This window comes from Sceloporus occidentalis, unplaced genomic scaffold (assembly GCF_023333645.1).
Source record: "Sceloporus occidentalis isolate IW3139 unplaced genomic scaffold, rSceOcc1.0.p SCAF_478, whole genome shotgun sequence".
Taxonomy (NCBI): Eukaryota; Metazoa; Chordata; class Lepidosauria; order Squamata; family Phrynosomatidae; genus Sceloporus; species Sceloporus occidentalis.
Window position 1 is genome coordinate 112,717 of NW_028317458.1, and position 12,513 is coordinate 125,229.

The 12,513-nt window shown below is 42.2% G+C and overlaps 1 protein-coding gene across 1 annotated transcript in view; it reads right to left on the reverse strand.

Annotated features, from left to right (window-relative positions):
- Positions 1-12,513, reverse strand: part of LOC149271645 (FH1/FH2 domain-containing protein 3-like) — a gene marked incomplete at its 5' end in the record, with an annotated part of 193,457 nt that overhangs the window by 86,484 nt on the left and 94,460 nt on the right. Inside the window, one exon of the mRNA XM_089507243.1 lies at positions 3,280-3,438. Coding sequence (XP_089363369.1) covers positions 3,280-3,438 — 159 coding nt within the window. The remainder of the gene's footprint in view (positions 1-3,279; positions 3,439-12,513) is intronic.

A 12,513-nucleotide genomic window follows, 5' to 3' on the forward strand; every position in this document is an offset into this window, starting at 1 on the left:
ATTTTATTTTGATAACCAAATTGTGTATATAAAAACAGGGTTTTTAAAGGCTGTACATTTGTGCCATATATGTGTAAGGCTCTTGTCAACTGAGGTTTACCCTAAAGGTGCTGTTCCACATAAACATTTTTCCTATCTTAGATTTTTATATTATGTCCTACTATGTACGCTCAGCTTGCCCATCTCTGACATCAGAAAAGGGGCCTTAGCTTTAATGGGACCTTACTCACCTCACATACATCACTCCCAACACACCTATCACACAAAACACCTCACTCCTCACCACTGACTAATGTGGCCGTTAAAATGTATTAAGATCTGTAAAGCTTTGCTGTTTCACACGCGTAAGCATGAAACGGGGGGTGAGAGTGGCTGCAGGTGGTCAGACTGCTGTGATGCAATACATCTGTTTCTAGGCAGCTGTAGTATTTAATTAAACTTTTAAAGTGTCAGGGTTCATTAAGGAGGAAAATTAAATGACGGGTTTCTTTTACTTCACTCAACATGATGTAGAACTCATTAGGATACTTTAAGAGGCCCCCTAGAAAGAACAGCACCTTTAATACATTTTGGCAAGTATAGGTTCCAGATTAAAGTTTTTGTATATGATAAATTGTAATCACATCTTTCACACGTTTATGCTGTACTTTCTGAGTGCAAAAGAAAATCTACATTTTTGAGAGATAAGAGGACTATGATTTGAATGTTGTTTAGAATTGGCAAAGCAGTATACGTCATTCAGGACGCAAGAACTCTGTCCCCTAAAAATATCATACAACTACACCTCAAAGGATTATTTTTAGTGACACAGATGCTGACTATTCAGAGCATAAAACTTATTCAACGGTATCTAATAAGGATTTGACTGTGACATTTTAATTACAATCACCAGAAATAAAATGTTTGAAACAGGTGCAAAGCCAAAAAACAAGCATTGTTAACATTTCTTCTGTTCTTTCAAATGAAGAATTTAAGGCACTTTTAAGGTTTACCATTTTCGCCATCTCGATATTTTACATAATTATTTTGTATAATTAATCAGGTTAACCCGTTCACTTTGCAAAATATGTTACCAAAATTTAGTTTAAAATTCTGTATGCACTTGAAAGCTTGAAACATTTTACTTCAGAAACTAAGCCTCCAATTGTTGCAGTCTATATAGTGTGTATATATATATATATATATATATATATATATATATATATATATATATATATACCGTATTTGCTCGATTATAAGACTTTTTTGTAAAAAAAAGTGATCTGAAAAATACCCCTCGTCTTATAATCGGGGTCGTCTTATAATCAGACCTCAAATAGGTCTGACTATGAGACGACTAAGATCCACATCCCCTGCAGCTGCAGGGGACCTGGATCCTCCTGTCTCCCCCCCCCCGGCCCACTTCTGAGTCCCCGGTGTGTAGCTGAGGCAGCAACTTCCGCTGCAGCAGGAAGGAGGTGTGGCTAGCAGCGGGGGAACTCTGATCTCTGACAGTCGGGGAAGGTCTGCGCGATGGACGCAGACAACCCCCGCTGCCAGCCATGCCTCCTTCCGGCTGCAGCGTAAGTGCGTGGGATCTACACGCTGCCCCGGCTACATGACAGGGAAGTCAGAAGCACCGGCAAGTTTGGAGGAGGGAGGGGTGTTAAATGGGGGGCATAAGGGATTTCTGGAGGCAGAGTGCTCTGTGAAATGCCTTTTAACCCCCTTAATGCCACTCTGCCTCCAGAAATGCCTTTTTAACCCTCTATACGCCACTTTGCCTCCTGAATGCCTTAAACCTCCCTATATGCCACTCTTCCCCATAATATGCCTTTTAACCCTCTAAATGCCAGAGTGGCATATAGGGGTATAAGGCATTTCTGGAGGCAGAGTGGCACATAGGGGGTCAAAAGGCATATCATGGGGCACAGTGGCATATAGGGTTAAAAGGCATTTCATGGGGCACAGTGGCATTTAGAAGGTTAAAAGGCAGATCATGGGGCACAGTGGCATATAGGGGGTATTAGGCATTTCTGGGGCAGATGTGCATAACTGGGGGGCAGGTTGGAAAATAGCAGGAAATAAAACCAAAATATTTTTCTCAATCATAGCTTTTATTTAAAAAAAATAGGTTAGATGAATTAACATTTACTGGTAAAACTTTTTTCCTATAGGGTCGTCTTATATTCAGTCTTTTTCTTTTTTTCCTAAATTAATATTCAGATTTGGGGGGGTCGTCTTATAATCAGGGTCGTCTTATAATCGAGCAAATACGGTATATATTAGATATTACAGTCTATATATTATTTTAGCAATTACAGATGTCATATACTCAATTCAAAAAACTATTGAACATTCACTTACATAATTATCTACTGTTACTGACACCACCTCTAACCTTACCTTGTCTGAAAATATACGCTTTCTTCTTTGAAGACTAATAACAACTTTGTTTTTTGGTTTTTGTAATGCAGACATCCATACTATTGGAGGTAACCCATAAGACAATTTGAGAATAGTGATGTCTATTCCAAGCTTGAGTCTAATCCAGTACATGTTTTCTCCAATAAACTGATTTTACTAATAGATGGCATAGATCAAAGGACACACCACCAAGGAGGACTATTATCTCTGGTATAAGATCACTCATTGAACTGAGTGGGTTTCATTTACAGTCCCTAGTAACTTCCTTGTCATCATTGTTCAAAAAAATACAAACATTTTGTAGCAGATTACTTAAAATGTTAATTGGTGTACCAGATATAGTTGTCTACTTTTTTAATTTTCTACTTTCACATAACTATTTAAAGTTTCAATGGGTTGCTCAATGGGTGCTAAGTTATCAAGTGGTATTTAATTGGTATATGATATACAGAAACAAAGAAAATACTTTCCTTCATATAAATGACACCAAAAACAAATGTAAAAATATGATTCCCATCTCCTTCCTACATCCTCACATAGGATGGCCATCAAAGAGGAAAATGTATTTTAAGAAACAGGGATAAATAATCTAAGCCCTGTGAATAGAAAGTTAAAATGGCTGCTTTCAGTGCTATACACAGAGTTTCTAAACCTTACATACTGAATTGTTAATCTAATGTAACCACATAGTTGGCCTAGGCAAGAATTCACCGCTGCCCTATGCATCCTCATCTAAAAGATGTGGCTCTAAATGGGGGATTTTCAGTGGATGCTTACCGATAGTTTTTTCACTAAGGGGTGTATTCGTACATGCACATGTACTTTCTAACACAAATATTAGAATATATAAATTATGTTATCAATTTTACTTACATCAATTCCCTCTTTATTTAATGCATATTCATCAAAATTCAAAATTGCCATCTTAATAGTCCTTGGTGGAGGTAAAACAGTAAGTCCGATATTTATTGCATTACTTCTTTTGGAATCCAATACAGTGATCTCCTGTCTTTTTCCATCAGCAGCAATTTTCTTGAAAACATGAAAAATAAATAAGTAATTTACAACGTTCATGAAACTTTCCTTATGCAGTAATGGCAAGTAAGGACATGTTCAGTTCTTCTGATCCCACTAAAATAACACAGACTCAAATACAGATGTGGCCAAAGGTTTTGAGAATGACACAAATATAAAATTTGTCTGCTGCCTCAGTTTAGATGATGGCAATTTGCAGTATGTTATTGAGAGTGATCCGATGAATTGCAATCAATTGCAAAGTCCCTCTTTGCCATGAAAATGAACTTAATCTAAAAAAAACACATTTCCATTGCATTTCAGCCCGGCCCCAAAAGGACCAACGGACATCCGGTCAGTGATTCTCTTGTTAACACAGGTGAGACTGTTGACATGGACAAGGCTGGAGATCAGTTATGCTGACTGAATTAGAATGACTGACTGGAAGCTTTAAAAGGAGGGTAGTGCTTGAAATAATTGGTTTTCTTCTGTTAACCATGGTTACCTACAAGGAAACTGTCAGGCTAGTCGGATGAAGTAAACAACAATGGAGTCCAGAACGCAGGACCAGGAACCGGAGCGATGTGTTAAGTAGACAAGACCCAATAATCAGCATCGGTTAGCAAGCCAAGGGTCGGTACACAGGAGGATGGAGAGGAAAGCAAAGTCCAGTAACTAGCTGAGGTCTGTACACAGAAGGATCAGGAAGCCATTTAGATGCCAAGGTCAGGTGCAGGAGCGGCCAGTATAAGCCAGGTCTGGTACACAGGAAGCAATCAGGATAACTAATACAGCGAACGTAGCAATACTAGACACAATAACTGAGCAATGCTCAGTGCTCGGTTTTAAAATTTCTGCCCATGACGTCACTGGAGCGTGTTCCCGCGCACTCTCTAGCTACAGCCATGGAGGAGAGGTCCTGACGCAACACTGGACTCGGTACCCAGCTGCGGGATTGGGGCATCACTAGTGCAGAGCTTGCTCAGGAATGGCAGCTGGCACATGTGAGTGCATCTGAACGCACACTTTGGCGAAGACTTTTGAGGGATGACCTGGTGTCAAGAAGGGCAGCAAAGAAGCCACTTCTCTCCAGGAAAACATCAGGGACAGACTGATATTCTGCAAAAGGTACAGAGATTGGACTGCTGAGGACTAGGGTAAAGTCATTTTCTCATACGAATAATGTAATGCAGATTTAGTTGACAGTAAAAGCCTTTTACACTTATGAAATGCTTGTAATTATACTTCAGTATACCATAGTAACTTCTGACAAAAATATCTAAGAACACTGAAGAAGCAAACTTTGTGAAGACAAATACTCTCTCAAAACGTTTGGCCACGATTGTATATAGGATTCTAGTCATAAAATAATTATACTGCAAGATGACATGTGTATATTCATGTCCTAATACAAACATCTAAAGTCAATCTGAAATTATCGTCCCTTGCAAAATTATCAATTGTGGTCTCTAAGTGTTTTGGTCCATTGGTCACAATAGTAATAAGATCACCTTTGCATTGAAAGATAAATGCTTTTTAGAAATAATCACTATGTCTCTCCCACCTAACTACTGCTCATTAGAAAAATGCTTAAAAAGTATTAAATATTTGACATTCTAGAACACCATAGGACGCTACAAGAGCGTTCCCCTATAACAGCTAACACTATCCCCTCTTATACACAAATCTATTCCTTACAGATTTAAAGTTCAGAGCTTGTTTTGCGGAATCCCGTAACCAGAACAGTTAGGGGAGACCCTTAAAAGCACTTAGATCATTATCCCTCTATCATAGAGGCTAAGACTATGCAGGATAATAAGTGTGGGAGATATTGTGGGAGGAATCAATATCAATGAACAACAAACAAACTTCATGGGTTATCTACAAAAGTTTTTGTTTATTTGTTTTAGTGTTACTGTTCATTCACTTTTAAATGGAAGAGGGAAAAGCTGCTTTCACCCATAGGTAATCCTTAATGGCCCGCATTCAGGAGACAAAGACTGTGCTGTTTATAAAAATGTACCAATGCTGATTTGTAAGCTGTATATTTTATCCAGTTATATCATGCTATGGATTTTCTGTAATATCCATGTACAATAATATGTCAATGCAAGAAAACAACTGTGATAGAAAGAACATTTAAGTATTAAAAAAAAGATTCCCTGTAATAACCTCATGTTACTTTTTCATGGAAGAGCAACTTCAGCATCAGTCACCCCAAAAGCCATGCTGCTTGTAGCTCCATCTATCTGAAGACCACTCGGTCACCCATATGTTTAGTCAAGCCCTGAGTAGTGGCAAAGATGACTTAAAAGAAAAGTTATTGCATCTTGCAAAAGAACACTGACGAGGAGATGGGTGGGTTTGAAGAAAGCATATTAGATGCAGGATTAGAATGTATGTTTTTAGAAACACAAAGAAAATGTTTTGCTACAACCTTAATCTTAAAAATTAAACTTTGAAAATACTCTGGATTTGAAGAAGAGATATCAGATGCATCATTGGAATCTATATTTTCAGAAACACCTAGGGGATGTTTTGGCTAACTATATTCTACAACCTCAAGCTAGAACTTCCATCAAATTATTTTATTACCAGTATCAGATTAAACATATGTTTTAGAGACTTCTCTCTCTAAAAAGCAGCCCTTGAGATGGCTGCTTTTGAATCGCGCTCCTCATCTTGCCTAATAATCTATAGCCATCTACCGTTCTACACCGTTTTTTCTGAACGCCACTTACATTCTTTTCATCGTCTACCTACTGGGCAGATGATTCAGACTTTATTTTGTTTTTTTTTTACTTTTGGAGCCGCATCCTCCACCCTACATGGTGTGGCCTGGAAGTCAAGGCCTCGATTGAAGCCACGGGCCTGGAGTGGAGACTCTTCCGCTCTGCCGATTTATTTTATATCTGCAACAGTATTTTCTCCGCCAAGACCTATCCATCATCTGCTCAGACCAGCTGTAATCCGCGAATACCTACCTCCTCCGTTCTGCCGTACTGCTGCAGGAGTCTTGTTGGGCCCTCGCACAGTTGGTGGCATTGCTGTGGGAACGCGGAGCTGGAGCAGCGGTCTTGGTTGGCGATCATCCTCCTTTGTTATTAATGATGCAGACAACGCAACGGGCAGTGGCTGCTGGAACCAAGCTCGGCAAACGGATCGAACGCAGGTGCTACCCCTGACTGACCTACGTGGGACACCAAGTAGGTACTATCAACCTGGTTTGCCACAACCTTAGCGGCCTCTCTCACCTCATCCAGTGTGTCCCTCGCTGCCCATGATCCATCGCTGACGCCAGCAGTTACCGGGATCCACACTTGCATTTCAGCCTTTAGTGTCACTGGGAGAATGGTGAGGTGGGCCTAACCACGTGTCCAGCAAGTACTCTGCGTTTTTGTTTCATCCGTCTGTCCCCTACTTTTCGTTTATATTGCAACCTGGTATTAGTTAGAATAGGGTACGGGTGGGTCTTAGTTAGGTTGGGTGGAGGGGTTTTCGTTTTGGGCTCTGCCTCATACGGATCGCCTCAACATACTGCGCCATTCAGTCGATCTGCACCTTCCACTACTTTTCTGGAAACGGGACTCTATGCCAACTGTCTGTTGCTGCACTTTGTCTTTAGTTAGATGGGGGCTATGGGTGGGTTGTAGTTAGGCTGGGTGGTGGGGTTGGGATTCTTTTTTATTTTTATTTTTAAAAAATTTATTTATTTGGTTCAGGTTTGGTTGGGTGGCTTGGCCCAGTTTGAAAGTGGTGTGAGTCACGTATAGAGGAGAGCTACATTAAGCTTCAAGTGCACAGGGCCATAAATCAACGTGACTATGCCTGGCCCGCTTCTTTGACATTTCTGCCACTTAGTTAGTCCGTGGGTTAGGTTGGGCACTAGTTAGGTGGGGAGGCAGGGTACGGGCTTCTCTATTCACTTTTGGGGTTTAGGTTTGTTTCCTCTTATTCTCCGATGTTGTTGTGATATGCTCACTATTTATGTGGTATTTCTGTACGTGTATATATGCTTGGGTGTCTGATCCTATCACAAGATCTGTGCACAGATTGTAGTTTTGTGTCTTACACCCTTGTGCTATCCTATTCATTCCTACTCTTTGGGGTGAGTTCCTCACAGCCCCTTGTCTACACATGGAAAAATAGATGGATCCACCACCTAAATCATCCACCAGACAAAGCAAGGCAAGAGATAAATCCACAGCGACCTTGAAACCGGTGCCACCTCCTGGGTCAGGCTCTACTGTAGCGGAAGGGCACTCCGTGTCCAACGCCTCCTCAAAAGATCCACTGACGGCTCAAGACCTTGTTGGTGTCATATCTCCACTCTTGGATGCAAAGCTTGAAAAACTGTCTTATTCCATCAATGCCGTTCTTGCTGAGTTGGTCTCTCAGGGACAGAGAATCACTACTCTGGATTCCAGGGTATCTGACATAGAAGATGGGAACATCTCCATGTCTGCATCCCTCCACTCACAGGATCATCTAATCACATCATTACAAGACCGTATTGATGATCTTGAAAACCGTAGTAGACGCAATAACTTGCGTCTGGTTGGCCTGCCTGAGGAGGTTAAGGGCACAGCGCTACACGACCTTGAAACGGCTTCCCAAGTCTTTGGGCCTGGTGCTTCCTCAGGGTGAATTGATCATCGAAAGAGTACATCGTATTGGTCAACTACCAGTTTCTGCTACGTCTCGTCCTAAGGCGGTGATTTTTCGCGTCCTCAACTATACTGACAAGGTCAAGATCCTGAACGCTTATAGAAAGGTCACGGCTATTTTTTATCACAAACAAACTATTACTTTTTCAAGATGTTTCTGCAGCAGTAACGGTCAAACAACGCCAGTTCTCCGAAATCTGTATGGAACTTTACAACAAACGAGTGAAATTCGCCCTTCTCTATCCGGCTAAGCTCAGGATTACCCATGAGGGGCAGGCCTACTTTTTTGACACCCCTATGGCGGCCAGAGAATTTCTTCGTGCTGGATCCAGATCTCCTCCCTCTCCGGAAGATAGTTCGGCGGTGCCTGAGGCCTCCCCCCTCCTCCTTTTCGCTCTCGTCCTGCTTCCCTGCGTCGCTCCTCTCCACCTGTCTCCCCTAGGACTCAAGATCTCTAAAAGCCATTGGTATTTGGTTATGTATCTTCCGGTTCACCTTTCTTGGTCATTGTACAATGTTTTGTTGGTTCTCGATTATTCTTATTTGTTTTGGTTTCTCTGTTGTGTTTCTAGGCACAAAATTGAATGTGCCGAATTTCGGTTTATACAAAAAAACAAAAAATGGGAGAAGCATTGCACTTTACAACTGGTGATGTACGGTTTCATTCTCTACATAGTCCGTTGGGCATTTAGGGGGGCTGGCTGGGACCCCCCTGAGCCGCAATGTCCAGGTTCATTCTCTGTCTTATCTTTTCCTCAGCGGGGCATCGGGTGACCTCCTGGCCCCGTTGTTATTGTGGTTATAGTACAATCTGATAGTGGATGTGATGCGCCTTCTTCATTATGTATTGTATCATGGAATGTTGAAGGTTTAAATACACCGTTAAGCGTAAAAAGGTACTTACCCATCTCAAACGAATGCATCCAGACATTATTTATCTCCAGGAAACCCATTAAGATTAATGACCCGGAGGGACCCCAATTCTGATCAGCCCGCTTTTCTGGCCAAAGTTTACTCACTGCTGCTGGAGATTTCGGCCCCCAACGTCATTTTGGGGGGTGACTTCAATTTAGTGGCCAACGTTTCTCTAGATGTGTCCGGCCCTTCCTCTCGCCGTGTCGGGCTCTCCTCCCTACCCGTGTTGGATCACCTTCGTTTGCGGGATGCTTGGAGGTTTCTTAACCGACGGATAAACAATACACGTTTTACTCTCATCCCCATAACTCCTTCTCCAGGCTGGACTACCTGTTCATACCGGTGTCGTTTTTACACAGGTTGAAGGGTGCCCACATAGGTCAAATAGTAATCTCTGACCATGTCCCTATCTGGATGGATATCGGTCTGGCTTCCCCATATCAGGTGTCCCGTAATTGGAGGTTTCCTAATTCTTTATATACTTCGGAAGCGTTTAAACAATTACTGATTGCAAAATGGAATGATTATGTCGATGATAACCATGAACATCTCGACGACCCTGATTTATTTTGGGGTCCTTCTAAGCCGGTTCTGAGGGGGTATGTCATTGCTTATGTTGTGCGACGCAGGAGAGAGGCCGAAGCCAAACTTGTCCAACTCACTGATGATCTTTCCAGGGCGTATGTTTCCCATAAAACCCATCACAGTCCAGATACCCTGAAAAAGTATAAAGAGATTTAATCCCTCTACGATGCCTGGGTTACTGAAAAGGCACAGCTTTCTTATAATTATACTCGCAATACTTTTTTCCGCTGGGGCAATAGGTCCGGCAAACTTCTGGGCAATCTTATCCGTCACTCTAAATCTAAATATCATACTGTAACCCAGCTCCAGGATACTTCTCAATCGGTTGTGATAAAATTACGCAACTCTTTGCTAAATACTTTGAGGACTTTTATTCTTCAGAACCTAATGACCCTGACGTGGTGCTTCAAATGTTTCGGCAGGCTGATATTCCAAAACTGACACCTGCATACCGTGAGCGTTTGGTCAAACCGTTCACCCCGTCTGAGATTGCCGCTGCTATAAAATCCCTTCCTAATGGCAAATCCCCAGGCCCAGATGGCCGAATATTATAAACTTCTCTATACGTACCTTCCGAAACACCTTACTGACGTTTATAATGGATTTCTGCAGGGGAAGATTCCCCAGAGGGAATTTACAGCCTCCCGCATCATAGTCCTTCCCAAACCACATAGGGACCCAACCTCTCCTCCTATCGCCCCATTTCCCTCTTGAACCAAGATCTAAAAATATATGCCAAAATTATGGCCTCTAGACTGCAACCTATTTTAATGAAACTCACCTCCCCCTCTCAAACTGGATTTGTTAAAGGGCGCCACTCCACTCAAAATATTAGAAGCCTTATCTCAGCTATTCTTACTGCCAAACTTACTAATAGTAAGGCCTCTAAAGTAATTAGTTGTGATGCTGATAAGGCATTCGATAGAATTTCCTGGCCATACCTTGTTAGTTTTTTTAAATTCCATCATTTTGGTTTGCCTTTCGTACAAATGTTTCGAGCATTGTACCATTCACCGATGGCTCAGGTTACGGTGAATAATATGAACTCCTGTTGGTTCTCCCTAGGTAGGGGTACTCACCAAGGATGTCCCCTGTCTCCTCTACTTTATAATCTGGCGATCGAACCTCTAATTCGTGTTATTGAGCGTTCCGCCGAGTTTGAGGGAATCAGGGTGGGTGATGTCGAACTGAAAGTTGCCGCCTTTGCTGATGATCTTTTGTTATATCTCTCTAACCCTAAAGCGGCGATGCCTCATTTACTTAACCTATTCGATCAGTTTCATAAGGCCTCAGGATTCTTAATAAATAAGCTTAAGACTGAAGTGCTTCTCATTTTCCCGCATGCTAAACGTGGATGGGGGGGGGCGTTCCCCTTCAATTGGACTCGACTTCCCTCTTTGAGGTATCTAGGCTTTACAATCCCCACAAATTTGACACATCTTTACAAACTAAACTTTTCCCCGTTGTTGCGTCAAATGGAGGACTCTTTTAAAACTTGGTCCAAATTTAACCTCTCCTTTTTAGGTAGATGCCACTTATACAAAATGGCCTTTTTTCCAAAACTATTGTACCCGATCCACATGTTGCCCATTACCTTGAAGAAGGATATCCAATATCATAATGCACTGCTGCGTAAGTTTCTGTGGTGCAACAAAAAAGCTAGAATTTCGTTGGTAAAGCTCCAACAGCCTGCTCACAACGGTGGGGGGGTGAATTTACCGAACCTATTAGACTATAATCTGGCATCTAACTACCATTTTGAGGCGGATTGCCTGCGTGGCAGGTCTAGATTCACTAATGTGACTCTGGAGCAACAACTATCTCCAACCATTTCTTTGGCCTCTCTCCTGCATCAGCCTAAAAATAATTTGCCATCCGATGTTGTCTCCAATCCGTTGTTATATCACACATTGAAGGCCTGGGAGCGTGTTAGACGTTGCCTGGGCTTGGAGGTTCATTATTCCCGGTTCTTACCCCTGTTTCGTAACCCACAGTTTCAGCACGGGAGGGAGGATGTTGTCTTTAGACGACTCGCCCGGGCGGGGGGTCATGCCGTTGGTGACTTGCTTGACCCACGAGAGGGTAAAATATTGTCTTTCTCGCGGTTCCAATCTAAATTCCCTACTATTCAGATTCACCCTATTCACTACCTCCAGCTCCGTAACTATGTTAACACACTACTTCCCCACCTCTCTGGGGCTAATTCCAACAACCCCTTAGACCAGATAACAATATTATCCTCCGCCCCAATGCTCACAATGTCTACAATATATAATCTGCTCAGACCAATTATCAACTGGGAGTCCCAAAAAGCAGGTATTACCTCCTGGAAAACTGATTTTCCAAATCTGAGTCCAAAACAAGTTCTCCAGGCGTACACCCGCAATTCTAAAATCTTGGTGTCTAGGGATTATGGTGAAATGTTCCTTAAAAATCTTGCATAAAGCGTATGTCACCCCCAAACTCCGGTTCTTAATGGGCTTATCAGATCATTCCCGATGTTTAAAATGCTACTCACCTGAGGCAGATCTTCTTCACGGCTTATGGTCCTGTAGCTCTATTGTCCCGTTCTGAGATGCCCTACAATTATACATCACAGACACTCTGGGCATTCGTTTTGTAATTTCTGTTGAATGGTCAATTTTTGGTATATTCCCTGACCATGTTCCTCCCTCTGTGGCTAGAGCTAAATCTCTCTTGCTCACTATCTCGGCAGTGGCCAAGCAGGCAATATTGTCACAGTGGATTGCTCCTCAGCCGCCGCTGTTACCTCTGGTCCTGTCGCGATTACGCTTTTTGTTTCAAATGGATTGGCTCGAAGCTGTTCTTCATAAGGAGAGCAAAGTCAAGTTTCTGTTCAACCATTGGTCCCCATTTATCACGACGCTGGATGGTGATACCAGGTTGTCGTTATACCAAACATTTA